General features: G+C 32.7%; 3 protein-coding genes across 3 annotated transcripts; 1 reads left to right on the forward strand and 2 right to left on the reverse strand.

Annotated features, from left to right (window-relative positions):
* The first annotated feature begins 4,187 nt into the window (after nucleotides 1-4,187).
* On the forward strand, nucleotides 4,188-7,297 carry LOC110663562 (lipid phosphate phosphatase epsilon 2, chloroplastic). The gene is made up of 4 exons (XM_021822912.2): nucleotides 4,188-4,666; nucleotides 5,318-5,543; nucleotides 6,600-6,673; nucleotides 7,013-7,297. The coding sequence occupies exons 1-4, from the start codon at nucleotides 4,331-4,333 to the stop codon at nucleotides 7,274-7,276; spliced, it is 900 nt and encodes a 299-aa protein (XP_021678604.2). The 5' UTR covers nucleotides 4,188-4,330; the 3' UTR covers nucleotides 7,277-7,297.
* A 2,370-nt stretch (nucleotides 7,298-9,667) lies between these two features.
* Nucleotides 9,668-13,448, reverse strand: LOC110663560 (putative pentatricopeptide repeat-containing protein At3g47840). The gene has a single exon (XM_021822909.2). It carries the CDS (start codon nucleotides 13,172-13,174, stop codon nucleotides 11,042-11,044), a length of 2,133 nt encoding a protein of 710 aa, XP_021678601.2. The 5' UTR covers nucleotides 13,175-13,448; the 3' UTR covers nucleotides 9,668-11,041.
* Nucleotides 13,449-14,067: 619 nt separating this feature from the next.
* On the reverse strand, nucleotides 14,068-16,729 carry LOC110663561 (mannan endo-1,4-beta-mannosidase 7). The gene is made up of 5 exons (XM_021822911.2): nucleotides 16,201-16,729; nucleotides 15,907-16,101; nucleotides 15,407-15,529; nucleotides 14,864-15,066; nucleotides 14,068-14,774 (listed from the first exon to the last, which is right to left on the reverse strand). The coding sequence occupies exons 1-5, from the start codon at nucleotides 16,522-16,524 to the stop codon at nucleotides 14,318-14,320; spliced, it is 1,302 nt and encodes a 433-aa protein (XP_021678603.2). The 5' UTR covers nucleotides 16,525-16,729; the 3' UTR covers nucleotides 14,068-14,317.
* Between the last annotated feature and the right edge of the window lie 1,042 nt (nucleotides 16,730-17,771).

Genomic DNA, 17,771 nt, shown 5'->3' on the forward strand with positions numbered 1-17,771 from the left:
TGTGAAGTAGTAGAAAACCTGGTTCAATATGATAGCATTTTAATCCATACTTGTAAGCTTTTGAAAAGAAAGAACTAAAAAAAAAAAAGACAAAAAAAAAGAAAAAGAAAAGAGCTTATTGAAATCAGGTTGTTCCTCTTCGAGTAGAACTTTAAATTCTGATTCAACTGTGTTTAGTGATGCTGCGTCTGCTTGAGCTTGATGATAATCAGTGAGTCTTTCCAAGGCCAGTTTGCCTCCATGGAGAGCTCCTATGGACATAGACCTTGCAAAGACACTCTCATTTTTGCCATTACATGCATGTTTTGCATAACGAAGTACCATGTGTGCTATTCCTGCAATGATCACAATTGGAGTTGCCGTGTGTGCTATTCCTAAAATGATCACAACTGGAGTTGCTATTACCGCCACTGCACCAGATAGCGGACACCCGTGGTGCGGTTGTTTTATCTGCTGCATTTGATCCAATGACACCCCAGTTATAACTTCTCTATCCTTTACATACAAAATCCAAAGGCTTTTTGCTGCTTGCTGGCCATGTTGAATCGTAAAGCAAACATGTAGAAAGTCACTCAAGGAATTAAGAAAATTGAAGAGGAAGGGTTAGTTTTCAATGGGATTGGAGAATTGGATGGGTGCAAACTCAACAGGAGGTTTTTATGTATTTTTTTTTGCCCTTGTGGTATTAGAGACTATAATGATGCAGAAGTTCTGGCCATAAGGAAGGCCTTCAATTTTCTAAATTACTTCGTAGCTCTGATGTGTCTAAGATTATTATTGAATCCGATTCTTTCAAAGTGATTACATGGATTTCCTCTTCACCAGATAATAGGCCATGATGTCTTCAACAGGAATTCAACATCATTGATAATTTAAGAATGATAATAGGGTGTATTTCTTTTTAACATGTGCTGTGTGAAGGAAATCGTGTTGCTAACAGTCTCGCAAAGCAAAGAGTCTCAAGGGACTTTGATTTCATTGCATGGTTATAATGCTTCAATAACGCAATCAAGAATTTATATTCTCAGGAAGGAGGGGTTGTTGGTTTCTAGTGGTTTTTGCGTTTTCTCTTGGTTTTATTTTTGTTTAACTTTTGTGGCAATTTTTTTGGCTTGTGGGTAGTTTATTTAGCTGGTGATCCTTCCCTTGTGGGTAGTTATTTAGCTGTTGATTCTTCTCTACCTGATGAAAATCTGTTAAATTGTTGCTTTGGGTGTTCTCATGCTTCCTAGGCTACTGGTTGTGTCATCTTGGATGCTAGTTATGTTCTTCTAGTTTTTGCAGAAATTTATGCTCATTGCAACAATTGGGTTGCTGCTGCTTTTTGAGTGCTACAATTCCCTTTTGCTCTTTGTTGCTGGTTGGTTTGATCTATTTTAGTTCAATCTCTTAATGGTTGTGTTTTGTTTTGAAGCTTTGCTTGTAAAGTCTACTCGATTACTTTTTAACTTAGAGACTTTGATAGTTTGAATTATTACGTTTTATATTATATTTTCTCCAAGTTTTTTCACTTAGCATTTGTCATTCTAGGTTAGGTATTTTAGAGAAGTCGGTTGATTGGGGTTTAGTTGGATGGCTTATGCTAAGTTTTTCCTAGATTCGTGATTAATAAAATTATAAAAAAAAAAAAGCTTGCTTATCAACAAAAAATAGGAAGGGAAATAGTAATTAAAGGGGTGATATAGAGAGTAACTAAGGAAGTTGAAGCAGAAAGAGTTTTTGGGTGGAATTAACATATGACAACTGAAGGGGTGAGAGAGTTTATATTTAAGGTGCTATTAAAGAAGAGAAAATAAATAGTTAAAACTGATGGAAAACAAAGAGTTAAATGGATCCACAATTGAAACCATAGCATAGAAATGATAGGATAATGGAGATAAGTAGCCATTAAAATGGGAATGAAAAACTTATTCTCTCCATATAAAGTCACTTGATAATAAAATAGACTTCCACTTATCATTATTGTATTAACTTATTTTAAAATTCAGTTTTATAATATTTATTATATATAGAGAAAATATTAAAAATATATAAAATTTAAATATTTTTATTTTCAATATTTATAAATAATATATGAAACAAGCTTGGTGGCTCTTGGCCCCCAAAAGTTTCTTAAATTAAAATTTTACTCATAAATTTTAACATATTTTTTAAAAGAATTACTGTTTGTCCCAAAAAATTTTGAAATTAAATTTCACATATAGATCTTAGTTTTTTTTTTTCTCAAAAAAATTATTGTTTGAGCCTCTAATATTTTTATTTTTGTTTCAACCTCTACGCTTTTATATAAATCTCATTTATATCTTTTATATTATTTAATTTTGATCTTTTAATAGTTTTTTATTTTTATTTTAATCCCTATATTTTCATTTAGATTTCATTTAATTTCTTTTTAGCCTTAAAAAAATTTCTAATTCCACCAGGAGAACAAAAATATTTTAATAAATGAGTTACTATTTTTAATATTTATTTAAATATTAATTGTAAATTTTAAAAAAAAAACATATCCTTTTATAAAATTTATTGTATTACTATAAATAAAAAAAAAATAACAGCTAAATAATATTTTAGCCATTAACTCAATGTAAATTTAAATTTTTTAAATATTAAAGTGTTAACATCATTAGTATTTTTTTAGAATTATAAGTCAATGAATTATTGAATCACACGATCACCGATTCAATTGTTAAGTCATTTAATTTTTTAAGTCATCTTCTTATTCAATTTAATAAAAGAATTGACTTGATTTTATACTTAGTTATTGATTTATTAAATTAATATGTTGGATCGATTCAATTTTTATATCAATGTCTCTTATTAAATAAAAAATTTAAATTTGAATTTGACTATTTAAAAAAAAAATCTTTAACGTTGTATTTATTTTGTTGAAAATATTTTTTTATGAAAAATTCTTTCAAGAAAAATAAACTATGTTCTATTCTTTAACTATAAAATGAAAAATTAGATGAAAAATATTTCTATTTATTTTGAGAAAAATGTTCTCCATGAAAAGTCCTTTAAAATAAAATAAAATAATTTTTTATTATTTGATTATATAAACAATGTAGAATTAGATGAAAAATTTTTGTGTTTATTTTATGAAAAATATTTTAAATGAAAAATCTTTTATAGGAACATAAAATATTTTATGTTTGACTGTGAAAAATTATTTTTTAAAGTTTGATTTGGTGCTCATTCATTTTCCTGCCAGTGAAATTTATGTTCTTAGTTATTCACAAAGAGATAATAAAATAAAAAATTATAAATAATAATATTTTAAACTCAACATAAAAATTATTATTATTATTATTTCCATTTTTATTATTTTTAGTAAAATGTTAAACAAAATCAGAAATTTTTTTTTTAAAAAAAAAAGTTGATATATTAGGAAAAATTAAATTCATCCGGCCAGGTCTCGTATCATTTGTCATAAACGAAGACAGTGAAAAGAAAAAAACAATCCAAAAATCTAAAAGCTAAGCAGCAAGCTATTGAAGAGGGAAAGAAAATGACTTTCCGTTCCAAAAACGGAAAATGGTGAAGGTATTTTTCTTTTCCTGCGATTTTTTCCTTTTTAGAACTCAAATGTCGAAAATTATGGAAAATATTTTTAATAAAATAAATAAACTCATTAGTTCATTTAAAGATGTTCTTCCTTTATTGTATTTTCTTTCTTTTTTTATTTTTGTCCAAAAAAAAATTCCTAAATAAGTAAAATTGAGATGGTGCAGTATTTACCGTCGAATTTATTGTTAATAATTTGAGAAAAATGAAGTGTTTCAATGATAGAGACAAATTTCTCGCCATTCTATGTCAACTTTTTTAACAGGTAAATATAATATAAATTTCAATTTATACAAAATAATTTAAAAATTTTAAACTAAATATTTGTATTTACTTAAAATTAATTAATTTTTTTATTAATAAATAAAATATACATTCAAGGCTTATGACTTTTTCATATATTAATCAAACTTCTAATAGCCTTATTCTCTTTGAATATGGCCATATTATTTGATGAAATAAAAATGTACTTGATGTGAATTATTATAGTTTTAATTTTATGATGATTTTACACTATTAAAAAACTTTATATAAAGGGAAAATTTATATTATCTCTCACTAGGCTATAAATTTAAGAGGTAAATGCAGTAGATGAGCAGAAAAAAAATAATAATAATATGCAATTTGTGGTTAGGCTACTAATTTATTTGCATTTTCCTCTGCTATTCATTCACCAAATTTTCCACATCGATTCTTTCGCATTTTCACACGTTTCCCTTCGAGAAAATGTTTCTATCTGGTTCTTCTTCCACACTTTGCCTGTACAATGCCAAGACTTCTCCTGAAAATGGGAGCAAATACTGCCCTTCTCCACAAACCCAGCTTCAAGCTCTCTCCCTCTCATCCTTCTAACCTCCATAGCTTCAAACCCACTTTGCATTTCCGGGTTCCAGCTTCAACATCTGTTTTCTTTGGTGAGTTTGGTTTCAAGAAAATCGTGTCGAAGACCTCCATTACTGAGCTGGTTAAAACTTCTGAGTTTAGGACTGGTGATGATGAGAAAAATGTCAGAATGTTTCAACAAGAAGCTTTAGTGAAGGACTCCTCTGAGTTTCCTTCTGAACTCATGGCTGAACGATTGGAACGTACTCTCAATCGTCTGGTTTGTTCTTTCCCACCACACCACAACCCCCCCCCCCCCCCCCCCCCCTCCCTTTTTATTGCCCCGAACTTTGTAATCTATGTTGTTTTGCTTTTTTGTTTTCTTTAATTTCAGATATTATTTATGTTTCTTCATTTATTGTTCATAACTTTTGCAGGTGAGACTTGTTACTCTCGTGTGGGTCTATATTGTATTCCATGGCTCAAGCTTAGATTTTGATATGTGCCCAAGAAAGCAGGAATTATAGCATAACAAGGGGGTGTGGTTGAAACTTGAAACTAATATACAAAATTGAAATTCAAAACGCAAGTTTCTAATATCATGAAACTAATACCTTACAAAATCTTAGTGCACATAATATTGTTGTGCCCAGAAAATTAATATTCCATATTCTTGTTCCCTTGTAGGAACTCTGTGTAAGTCACTTCAAATTAATCTTTTCTTATCTCATATCTATGATATAGTTATATAAGCCTCAATTGCAGAAAGTTAATTAGTACTAAATAACCTTGGACCATATTTGAGTGCCAATTCTTTTTGGTACTACCATGTTCTAAAACTTTTCTCTCAGCATTTAATTGAGAATTTTCACTCAAAATTTAGACAAAATAACTTTTCTCATGAAATTATAGCTTGATATTGTCGGTACAGAGCAAGTGGTTTGTATCTGTCTTGTTTGCTGCTGTCATTCTTTGGAGGCATGATGGTGAGTCCATGTGGATTGGTATGGGGTCTGTATTAAATTTTCTACTTTCAGCAACGCTCAAACGGATATTCAACCAAGAAAGACCTTTTCCAACGGCAAATTCTGATCCTGGGATGCCATCTTCACATGCACAATCCATCTTTTACATTGTTGTGTTTTGCATTCTTTCAAGTAATTCTACTGCCCATTTTGTTATATCACTATGAACTGAGATGGTAAATGTTATGTTATATTTTCACGGTTGGCTATTTTAGCTTAATGGTTGTTTAATTTTAGTCAAGAAAGCTTTAGGAATGAGTTGTTAGTCATTGTTATGGGGGAAGATAAATATTTTCAATCTTCTTATAACTAATTTAGTATCCTTGTTTAATAGGTTGGGCATGCGAATAGAGGTAGTAGAATTGTATAGGTGTGCATCTGCAAAATTAAAGAATCAATTTCTCCTTCTAGAATCTTTCATCTCTTTACACATTTGCACTTCTGTTTCTCTCCCCTTCTGCCTAATCCCTGCTTTTTTTTTTTTTTAATTTAATCTCATTTTCTCACCAACCAAACACTAGAAGTAGGCCTGAAGATTTCAGTTCATAAAAGAAACTCCATGAGAACTTGAATAATTAATGCAGCCTTGAAGTATTATCTTTAATTTTTTTTTGCAGGGTGATTTCGAATAAGCATCAATCTAAGATGATAATATGGATTAGCAGAAAGTTTCTACACCCTGTGATTGCATAAAATTTAGGTTGATAAATGGATGAAGGATTATCAAGTTTTTTCATGATATATATAGAAAGATAGATTCTATCATACTGCATTAGAGGAACTAAATCAGATACTTTGTTTCACTGGAGTGAAGTCTCATTTCCTCAATATCATCTGTGCTGATAGTGATATTTATTTATTAACCTGTCTCGGAAGAAGACATGTTTGTTCATATAGTTTGTGAAACAAAATGGAACAAGCATTTATGTGGAACATTTGGACACATAAGAGATTATAGACAATCTGTGTATTTCTGTGAAACATTTGAATGCATAAGAGACTATAGACAATCTGTTTATTTCTTCTTCCTAAAAAGCAATTGCTTGCTGGTACTCATGTTTCCCCATGTGTATATTCATTGTCAGACCGAGCAAAGGAACTGGATTTAGTTCTTCATTAGTAAATAGTTGATTTGTAGTGGTTCTGTTGCTGACACATAATTTCTTGCTGCTCTGCGTGCTGTTGCAGTTACAGAATGTTTTGGAGTAAATGAATTTACATTGATCACAAGTGCGCTCACCTTGGCATGTGGCTCATATTTTGTAAGTATCATGTTGTCGCTCATACTATAGTATACATTATATGCATGTGGGCATAGCAAACTTTCTGTCATTGAGAAAGAAATAATATGAAAACTGAAAACTGAGGAAAATAATGGTTTACAAATTGGTGAAATGAATGAAAATTTTATAGAGTCTGAACTATTCTAAGAGATTCTACATTCTCAAGAACATTAAGACAATAGATTAGTTAACGGAGCTTATGACAATGAAGACTCTTGAACCCTTTCCATATAATTGGTGACAGTTTACAAAATCTTTTTGTTGTGTGGTAATTGAGAATAGACAGATTGCTGATGCTTATCTCATCTGTTTTTGTAGTCATGGCTACGGGTATCACAACAATATCATACAATACGCCAAGTGGTGGTTGGTGCTGCCGTTGGGTCCCTATTCTCATTTTTATGGCATTGGTCATGGCATTCGATTGTGCTGGCAGCATTTGTGTCCTCCTTGTCGGTTCGAATAATCATAATTTCGGCAGCTTGTATGTTCTGCCTAGGCTTTATTTTATACGTGTTCAGGCATTGGCTTAAAGATGAGGAACGAAATCATTTTCAAAAGAAAAACCTAAATACAACCTGACTGAATTCCGTTTTGGAGTTATCTTATTCTGATGGCTTGATCTGAAATAGGAGATAGGCTCATGTAAGATATTTTCTATTGTCATAAAAATTACATCCACATAAATTAAAAAACATAAAATTTAATCTGATTCGACATAAGCCTACTCACCAAATAAATCATCTATCAAAGAAAAAATAATTACAACTAATTATTTTGCTTACTCTTATAAGTCACTTAAACAAAGCTCATGAAATTCGATACGCCTCTCCACTTCTTGAGTTCTTTACAATACAAAGGCTAATCAACTATTCATATATATATAAGCCACTAAAAAAACTTAGTTTTTAGGAATTCCAATTATTAAATTTCATAATTTAAATTTTACTAAACTTTTTAAACTAATTTTACTTTCTAAACTAATTATACTCCCTAATTTCAATTAGACTTGGACTCTAGTAATCTCCAAGTTAAATAGAATTAGTTTTCACAATTTCTGCAAAAGTTAATTTTCTATTGAGAACTTTTTCGTACTTTTGATTGTTGATGTTGTTTCTTACTTCAACTTATGATTTCTTCCAATTTGTAGAGATTTTTTGCATCAATTTTCTCGTCCTTCTTGATCACAAGAGTGCCTCAACTAACTTTCATAACTCCATCATGAATTAAACACGTATAACTCAAAGAATCCAATTTACCTGGGAAAATTAACTTCCTTTCGAATTTAGAAATATACCTCACTTCATCTAACAATTTCACACGATCAGTATGTAGGCTGATATTCACTCCTCTAACACCTTAAACTTCCATTTTATTTTCATTGGCTAACTTAACTTTCTCTCCTTTCTTTTTTTCAATCATATCAAACCACTACTTTTTTGAGCATATATTGAATAGGCAAGCAGAATCCATTAACCACTTATCTTGTAATGGATCTTTTGCATTTTTCTTATCATCATCCACATTCAAATATGCACTATCAACACTATCATCAATTGTAATTGCAGTAGTTCTTCTTTTTCTTTTCTGTAACTCTTCTTGAATTGTTTAAACTCTGCAATATCTTCCTTCATCTTCATACGATGGTATTGAATATGGTGATTCTCATGACAATAGTAGTGTTATATATCTTCAAAGTCTACTCGTGGTCTCAAACTTGATCATTATTTCTTCTCCAATTTTTTTCACATGAATTATTTCTTTCACGACTAGAACCAGTAACAAAAGCTCTATCTTCCTTGCTACTATTTGTCTTCTTGAACGTTTCATCATCCAAGATAACTGTGGTAACCTCCTCTACCTTCAAAGTCTCATTTTCAACTGTTAAAGATCTCACCAAACTTTTATAAGATTGAGGGAGAGAGGTTAAAAGCAAGAGGGCTTTATCTTCATCATCATCTTCATATCAATACTAGCCAATTAGGTAACTTATTTATTGAAAATATTAAGGTAATTTCTCACATTAGTACCTCCTCCATCTTGAGTTAATACAATGTCTTCTTTAGGAACAAGTGATTTGTGAGTTATTTTGACAAGTACAAGCTCTCCAATTTCTTCTATAAAACAACTGGTGAAGTTTCTTCCAAAACACTATATTTCACTTCAGAGGCTAACGTCAATAAAATTGTATTTACTGCTCTTTGTTGAAGTTCCTCACAATCATTATATTTTTATGGTCGTCAATTGCTTATTGTTCAATGCTTTAATTTATTCTTATTGTATAAGGACGGTATTTTGCTACAAATTAAAATTATTTCTCCCATCGAATGACTTTACCTCAAATTTTGTTCTCACCATCTTTAATATCTAGAATCACATCTCTGATACCAATTATTGTGAAAATTATACTCACACAAACTAAAAAATTATAAAATTTAACGTAGTTCGGTATAAGTTTACTTCATCAAACAAATCCACTATCAAAGAAAAAATAATTACAACTACTAATTATTTTTTTTATTCTTACAAGTCACTCAAACAAAACTCATGAAATTCTACACACCTCCACTTTATGAGTTTTTTACAATACAAAATCCAACTCATTACTCATACATATAGATCACTAAAAAATTTAGTCATTTTAAGATTGTAATTATTAAAATTCATAATTTAAATTTTACTAAATTTTTTAAATTAATTATATTTTCTAATTTCAATTGGACTTGGAATCTAATATATTTTTTTTTTTTTGTTTTGTTGTTGTAAGGGTAAAGAGTCGAGTTTTGCCTTGGTGGTTGATCAGATTAGTTTTTCTTTCTCTTTCCCTTGTTTTATCCTTAAATTATTTAGTGGTTGATCAGATTTGATTTGAATGCTAACTGAATCTTATTGGTCGATCTAATATGCAAACATGGCTTGCAGTCTATTTTGAGAAGTGAAATCAAACGCAGAAATTCAAGAGAAAGAGGAAGATAATTGCAAGATATAATTCACAATTGAGTAAATTACAACGGAGATCATAGACTTAAAAAAAATGGTGCATTAATGCATATCAATACGAAGGAAACTTCAATGCAAAAGTTACTATATGGTTCCACAGGGTCCACTCCTACCATATTAAATACATTCAATGTTACAATCTGCCTCAGCTATGTGTTACGTACAAAGAATGTCGTCCTCCTGTAAATCAGAAAAGAACCCCGAAGATTTCAGTAAAACTGTGCTGTCCTTTCTTTAACAGTATTGATCTTGTTGTTTCAGTAACTACGCAATATCTTCGAAAATTTTGGAATTCCAGAGCTTGTGCAAAAATGCCAAGGAGAAGACAACTTTCAAATAAAACTATGCCCACAACGAACTGAAGGCTACACTTCTTTATCACAACTCTTTTTGAACTCATTCATCATAACTCTTCTACTTCCAATTTTTACCTTTCACACCTCCACTTCCTTTAGTATCACTTTTTCTCCCTTCTTTCCATTAAATGGGCTGGACGGTGGAGGGTAACTCTCTCCTGTTCAATAAACCCCAACCCCAACTTCAGGATTTCAACTTCATGGAACAACCAAATGTTCCAACTAGGGTGTTCCCTTTTTGAATCCCAAACATAAGATGAATAATTTAATCATTCGAATATACACCATAAAAGAGAAGTTATCCTTCAGAAACAATATGATTGAATTGCCAAAATGCATTCAAGTCTCAAACCCTGTTTGCATACAATATCACCTGAAGATCAGAAGTTCTCAATGTTAAAAATATCCTTCTAATTGCACAAGTTCAATGAAGAAATATAACCTACAAATTCATGTGTCCCAAATATCAATGCATCATTGGCATGTGGTTATGCTTTCTGATTGGCTCATAGTTGTCTGCCGCCAAGAAAGATGCAATCCATCTATGTTTTGTAGATTCTCTCTATAAGGACATAAACATACTTTGCACTACATACCACATGATAAGATGCATCAGCAACTCAGTTTCATCATCCATCATCTGCTACATCTTTAATCACAAAAATCAGCTTCTAGTTATCATTTGTGACCTGCATCAGCAAAATGTACGTTTGTTGCTACCTCGTAAGATCAACGGCTCGTTTAATATGAACATAACCACAATTCGTGCATGCTACACCATAAGAAGATCCTGCACACCTCAACTTTGTCCCATCTATCATTTGTGTATCTTTGTAATCATATGAGTAAGCTTTATAGCTACCTTTTGCGATCTATATCAACCAGATTTAACCTCCTTCCCATATTTTATGATACGCAGCTCATAAAAGTGACTGCATAAGTTAAAATTAGCTTCAATCTACATCCAATGGTGGTGCATGATTCACCTTTGCTAATGGTTGGCATCATCTAGAAGAGGATCTATTTCTAGGACAGGCTTTTGTGCCTTGGAGACTAGTAAATCCAGCATGCTATATATATCTTCACCCTGTGGATGAGACTGATCACGAGACATGAATGCAGAAACTCGATCCTTGACCTTAATCCATGACCACCCTGGCTCCTTAATTATCCCTTTTACTTTCATCAGCTTCCTTGCATTTGCTGCTTCATCCCACCTTCCTTTGGCAGCATACATATTGGCCAAGGTAATGTGAGTTGCTGCACAATTGGGATCTAATTCAAGAATCTTCTCTGCAGTACGCCTTCCACAATCAACATCACCATGGACCCTGCATGCTCTAAGAAGAGTTGACCAAACAACATCATCCTTTTGAAATGGCATGCTTTTAATCATGCTTTCTGCTTCACTTAATCGTCCAGCTCGGCAAAGGAGATCAATCATGCAGCCATAGTGCTCTTTTGAGGGGCAAATTTGGTATTCATTACTCATTGAATTGAAGTAATGGAAGCCGAGATCAACTAGTCCAGCATGACTACAAGCAGTAAGAACACCAATAAAAGTCACAGGATCAGGTCTCAAACCAATCTGGGGAATTTTCTCAAACAAATCAATGGCTTCCTGGCTGCATCCATGTTCAGCATATCCATTAATCATGGCTGTCCATGACACAATATCATCATTTTCTGCCTCATCAAAGATTTTTGAAGCTTCCTTTAAGCTTCCACATTTGGAATACATATTGACTAATGAACTTCGGACCATTGCAGTTTCTTCTAACCCAACATGCAATATATGTGCATGCAATTGCTTCCCTTGCTCAAGGATTGCCATGTTTCCACAAACACTCAGTACGCTAGCAAGAGTAAACTCATTTGGTTTTGGCCCTTCCCTTCTCATCCATGATAGATATTCAAATGCTTCTTCTGCATACCCTTCTTGAGAATATCCTGCAATTATTGTGCTCCACGAAACAGTATCTCTTCTAGTCAACTCTTGAAACACCATTGCAGCCGAAATTAACTGTCCACATTTTGAATACATGGTCATGATGGAATTGGCCACTGAAGAAGAACTCATTAGACCCTGAGATAACATGCGGGCATGCAATTGTTCACCCCATTCAATTCTCCCAAGATTGGCACAACCAGAAATGACTGCTGCAAAAGTGTATTCATTAGGCCTGACACCTATTTCTTGCATTCTTATAAATGCTCTAAGAGCATTTTCCTCTTGACCTATCTGAGTATATGTCGTTATTATCATTGTCCAGGAAACCACATTCCTTATGGTCATCTTTTCAAACAAATGTGAACCATAGTCCAATTTCCCACATTTGTTGTACACCGTAGCAAGAGTGTTGGCCACAAATGAGCTTGCTTCGAGGCTTCTTTTCAATATTTGACAATGAATCTCTCTCCCATAATTCAAAGCACCTGAATCAGCACATGCCTTTAATGCAATAGCAAATGTGTAGGAATCACAGACCACCTTTGATCTCCACATTTTAGAGAAGTAAACCAGCCCCTCCTTACTGTAACCAGCATGAACAAGCCCTGTTATAATTGCAGTCCAGGACACTACATTTCTTGTAGGCATCTCATGAAAGACTGTACAACCTTGTTCAATTTCACCAACTTTCATGTACATATCCAGAAGGGCACTCCCCACAAAAACTGAGTTAACAAAATCGGTTTTTACCGAATACGCATGCACTGATTCACCAAAACTTGTACTCAAACTAAGCCCACAAGCTTTGAGTGCAAGGCTTAGGATAAAGGGGTCCATGTGGAGTCCTGGCTCAACCCACATTTTAGAAAACAACGTTAAGGCCTCAGTGGTGTTCATGGCGTTGACGTATCCAGATATAATTGTGGTCCATGAAATCTCGTCTCTGGAATGCATTTTATCAAACATTTGGCGGGCGTCCCGCAAGCGATCGGTTTTGACCAGATACTTCAATTGGGAGTTGATTTCAAGCATGTTTATGGGAGAAAGGAGTTGGGTTCTTAGAGATAAGTCATTTGGGCCTGAATATGCAATCAATAGGTCTCTGCACTCGGTAGAAGCAGAGCTTGAGACTCTAAAAAATCTTCTCATATAAGGCCTTAAGGACAAAGCCATGCCTTTCTTAGGGAAGCTACTACACAGAGAAGCTTTAAAGCATCCTTTTAAATTGAGACATTTGTGCTCACAGGCAGAGGGAAGCGATCCAGAACTTCTTTCTTTCGTTAAGGAATGATGAATAACACTACAGCACTCTGTAGGGAGCAGAGAACTTGCAGGGCTATTTGGCAGTTGCAGCTCACTTGAATCCCACCCAGGCTGGTCAAAAATCAATGTTTTAAAACCTGTATCAGACGGTCTGTTCAGACCACATTGATTTGATTTCACTAGTTCGAAGCCGATGTTCAATTTAAACTTAAATGAGTTTATTGGAGTAATTGTCTACTAATTTGACGGTTGCGATTAATTTGGACAACAATAAAATATATTCTATTATCATTGCATTTTTATTTATATATTTATTTTTAATTAAAATTTAAACTGAAAATATCATCTCTAATATTATGTCAAAATTATTTGAATAAAAATCATTGTTACAGTCCAAACGAAATGAAGGTTGGTTTAGTTAATAAAACTGGATGAACACTTGAGAATTCAAGCCTTATACATTGTCTGTAATTAATTAATAAAATTAGTAATATATCTTAGCTCTGGAGATTGTGGGAGTTTTCTTTTACCTAAACTTTTATTGAATAAAAAAAACAAACTTTATTACCAATCAGCATTAATAATATGCCAAACAATAGTTTTAAAACGGTGGGGATTTAAGGCTAAACATTGTTTTTTCAAATTTTTAGATCCCCAAAACTCTGAACTCTTTGCAAATTTCTCTTGGTTACATTTCTTGTAACCTGTTAAAGGGTTGGTGGATTGAGAACATAGGCATTAGAATGTTAATTCTTGAAGCAGATTTTATAAGAATCTGGCTATTAATTGCATCCTCTCAAGGCTTTTGAACCTGAAATTTCTTAGTGGAAATTTCCAACTTCACCAGCATAATGGGAACACTCCTTAGCAAACTAAACTCACAGCACAAGTATAAAGACAGAGAAATTAACTTGCATCATATAATGACCTAAGCTAGCCCTCCTGGACGAATAACAATCATCTCTAAGAGAGAAACCATATTCTGAAACCTCACAAAAAAAAAAAAAAAAGGCACACTCTTCTCCCTCACACAGTTTCAAGAAATTCATATTTTCAGTTTCCAATATGCCTGCCCCTGTTTCCACGCTGCCACTGATGCCTCTTGATGTCTCTTGCCCTCCTCCACCTCTGCACATTTCTCATTCTTTCGAAAATCTTGCGAATTTGATAGAGCTTGTGTGACTGTTGAGTAATAACGTTCACTGTTGAGGAAGATTCACTCAAGATTATCTCATAACCATCTCGAAAATTATCCATTCCCTCGGTTAGAAGTTGCCAAAACAGGCCTCCAACAGCTGCACCTCCTCTTTTAGCTGATGAGTATATCTTGTCGTAAACTGTGTTAAACATTAGGTCTCTCTGATATGTGCTGAAACCAGGATCTTTCCAAGATTTTCCAAACTCGGTTACGAGGATTGGTTTTCGTAGAATGTACTGTGCATCTTGGATGTGTGCATTGAGCCAGTTGTTCAAGAAAGCAAGTTGGTATTCATTGTTAGAGCTAGATAACCTGCTCAAGCGACAGAAAAACATCCGTAAACATAAATTATCTTGAATCTGTAAAGTGCAGGAGTTTCTACGTATATTTTGATTGATTACCATTGATCAGGATATGAGTGAACTGTGGCGAAATCAATGCCAGGGATGCGGTTATTGGAAATGAAATCTGTCCCTATTTCAATACCAGGGTTGAGATTCTTTCTCTGTGGTGTTGATTGTCCATAAAATCCTTCTAAACCAGCTTCAAGCAAGTGGTTTCTGTCTATTGACTTCAAAAACCGGGCCATTTCCATTATCCAAGCCTATCATAAAGATCCAAGAATTCACATTGGATGTGCTAAATGAAGATATATCACGCAAAAATCAAATTTTTTGCTATTTTTTGCACTAATTAAGGAGGTCCCTACCCTCATGGCAGTGGGTCTAAAAGCAAAAAAGGCAGAAAGGAAACTTGAAAAGCTTTATTGCTGAGTAGTGGACTCAAATTAAAAAAGGTATAAATTGAAATGCAATTGAATTTATAAGAACATGGTTAAGTATCCATCAAGCTCAAAAAATCAATTTTTTTCTCTTTTCAAAAAATCGTGAGAAGGTGAAAGGTAAAGATTAGATGTAATAAAATGACAGCAAAGATAAAGAAACCTGAATAGTTCTTCCAGATTGATCAGATGTACATCTAGGCTCATTCATAAGCTCCCATGCCATGATTGTTGGATCATCTTTGTAATGAATTCCAGTAAAGCTGTTGTATCTGTTAAGAACAGTCTGAAAAAAAAAAAGTAAAAAAGATAATTGGTCTCATATATCATGCCTACGAACTAAATGCAATTTTTTTAATAAATAAGAAAATGTTGGTAAGGGTTTTTTTTTTTTTTTTTCTTTCTTCTTTTTTTCTTTTCTTGGAAAAGCACAATTCATGGGAAAAGTCACTGCTAAAAATACAGCGCAAACTGCACATACCAGCTTCTGCTGCTTTTCTCTATAATACAATTTGAAGAAATCTATGGCAATTAATTGTGCTCATAAGATTTATAAAATAAATAAATAAATAACAATAATGAAGAAACAGAAATGGAGAGAAAAAAAAAAGCATCTTAAACCTTGTAAACAAACAAATTGAAAGGGGCAAGAGGAATTGTTACCTTTATATGATTCTTAAAGTAACCCTTAACCACAGGGTGTCTGAAGAAATCATCATCGGAAGGCAGGTACCGCCCTTGATTTCTAGCCCAGTTCACATACTGCTTCTTCCCTCCAAAGCTGTCATAATTGTTGGCTAAGCTCAATATGAGCTTGATCCCATATCTTCTAGCCTCAGCAATAACAAAATCCAGTCCCTTTAGACCAACAAAATGAACCCAGAACGTCAAGATTGTGAATCTAAAAGATTCAAAGAAAAGACTTAAAGTGAAAAGAGTCTGTATTCATCAAGCCACCTTAAACATTTGTTCATTATAGGAGCCAGGAGAATACTGCAGAGGCCTGTAACCACCATCACTGAAAGCCCAAGTTCTAGCCACAGTGAGGCCATGTGTTGCTGCTTGATGAAATGCAGTTGAGACTTTGGATCTCTGAGATGGATCAGAAGCTACATACATCAACCAGTATGCATTGAAGCCATTTGCATAGTAAGGGTTACCATTCAAAAAGAAATGAACTCCTCTGGTTCTAATGAAACCATTTCCTGCTTCCACATCGATATGGAAACATCCTTGGTGGATCAAAATGGCTAGCAAAAGGACCAACAAAAAATGCTTCATCTCTCTCTCGCTCTCTGAAGTGAGGAAGGAATCTTAGGCTAATAGATAGAAGTGTTGCTACTTAAAAGATGAGAGAAGTTTGTCTTCTTAAAAAAAAAAAAAAAAAAAGAAGAAGAAGAAGAACTGTAGAAATGGTGTTGACTGTTGACAGAAGCAAACAGAGAAAGGTTTCAGCAAGGGAAAATGGACCTTGAAAAGAAAATTATTCCCATTTCATTTTGTAGCCTTCCAGGAAAAATAAAAAATCATGTCGGTATTGGAATGATGTGGGGTTTAAGTTTCAAACCAGTCAAAATTAAGAGTAAGAGTCAAACGAAACACACTATAAAAGCACAAACTAATTAATTTATAAATATATATAAAATTATTTTTATAAAATATTTAAGTATTATATCATATCGTACATTGAAAGAATAACAAAAATTTACATGAAAATTAAATTGTTTTAGAATTTTATTTCATAAAAGATAATAAAAAATAAACATAGAAATTTATAAAGAGAGTATTTAAGAATAAAATTATCTAAACATTTTATAAGATGAGGAATTAAAAATATAAATTTATAAGTTTGAACTTAGGACCCTTGGCATATTTTTAATTTTAGATGGAGCATATGAATCCTCTAAAAGTCATGACAACTCAACTCAATTCAATTCAACTAAATTTTTATTTTAAAAATTTAAAGTCGTCTATATTGATTCACTTTCTCCATTCTAAACGATTTTGAGTTAAATCTTCCTCCATGATATAAATATAAGGCGTGGCAAGCATCGAAGCAAGTGAGGTTCCAACTCCGTAAAGAAACATCTACACAAATCATAACAAGAAAATAATAATAATAATAATAATAATAATTCTTAAAGCATGAAAGGTAGAAAAAATATTGACGGATTATAATAAAGATCCATTTGAAAATTTTCATCCAAACAAGAATGATACATTTAATACCAAATCAGATCTATACTTCCCCTAGCAAACAGGGTAAAACTTCTTCTCTCTCTAAGCCTTTATAGAAAGGATAATCTCTCAATTTTTATCATTGATTTATGCTTAAAGGAGCTTGTTTATGGTTCTCTGTGGCTCTCACTTGTCTCTCTAAGCCTTTTTTTTTTTTTCCTTTAACGTTTTAGGGGAAAAAAAGTTTCATATCAATTGAGGGTAACTTTTCTCATTTAATTTTCACTATAAAAAAATTAATAACTGAAAAAATTCAAAATTTAATATTTTCCACTTTTTGACACCTTTTA

The sequence above is a fragment of the Hevea brasiliensis genome, chromosome 9 (genome assembly GCF_030052815.1).
Source record: "Hevea brasiliensis isolate MT/VB/25A 57/8 chromosome 9, ASM3005281v1, whole genome shotgun sequence".
In the NCBI taxonomy this organism is placed as follows: Eukaryota; Viridiplantae; Streptophyta; class Magnoliopsida; order Malpighiales; family Euphorbiaceae; genus Hevea; species Hevea brasiliensis.

What these genes read in the sequence shown, in the direction of transcription:
- LOC110663561 (XM_021822911.2), bottom strand. Translation starts at nt 16,524, where the DNA reads ATGAAGCATTTTTTGTTGGTCCTTTTGCTAGCCATTTTGATCCACCAA. An exon ending in ATAATGAACAAATGTTTAAG is followed by an intron (nt 16,102 to 16,200) that starts GTGGCTTGATGA and finishes GTTGGTCTAAAG; the next exon opens with GGACTGGATTTTGTTATTGC. An exon ending in AATCTGGAAGAACTATTCAG is followed by an intron (nt 15,067 to 15,406) that starts GTTTCTTTATCT and finishes TCTTTATGATAG; the next exon opens with GCTTGGATAATGGAAATGGC.
- LOC110663562 (XM_021822912.2), top strand. Translation starts at nt 4,331, where the DNA reads ATGCCAAGACTTCTCCTGAAAATGGGAGCAAATACTGCCCTTCTCCAC. An exon ending in AACGTACTCTCAATCGTCTG is followed by an intron (nt 4,667 to 5,317) that starts GTTTGTTCTTTC and finishes TTGTCGGTACAG; the next exon opens with AGCAAGTGGTTTGTATCTGT. An exon ending in TGGCATGTGGCTCATATTTT is followed by an intron (nt 6,674 to 7,012) that starts GTAAGTATCATG and finishes CTGTTTTTGTAG; the next exon opens with TCATGGCTACGGGTATCACA.
- LOC110663560 (XM_021822909.2), bottom strand. Translation starts at nt 13,174, where the DNA reads ATGGCTTTGTCCTTAAGGCCTTATATGAGAAGATTTTTTAGAGTCTCA.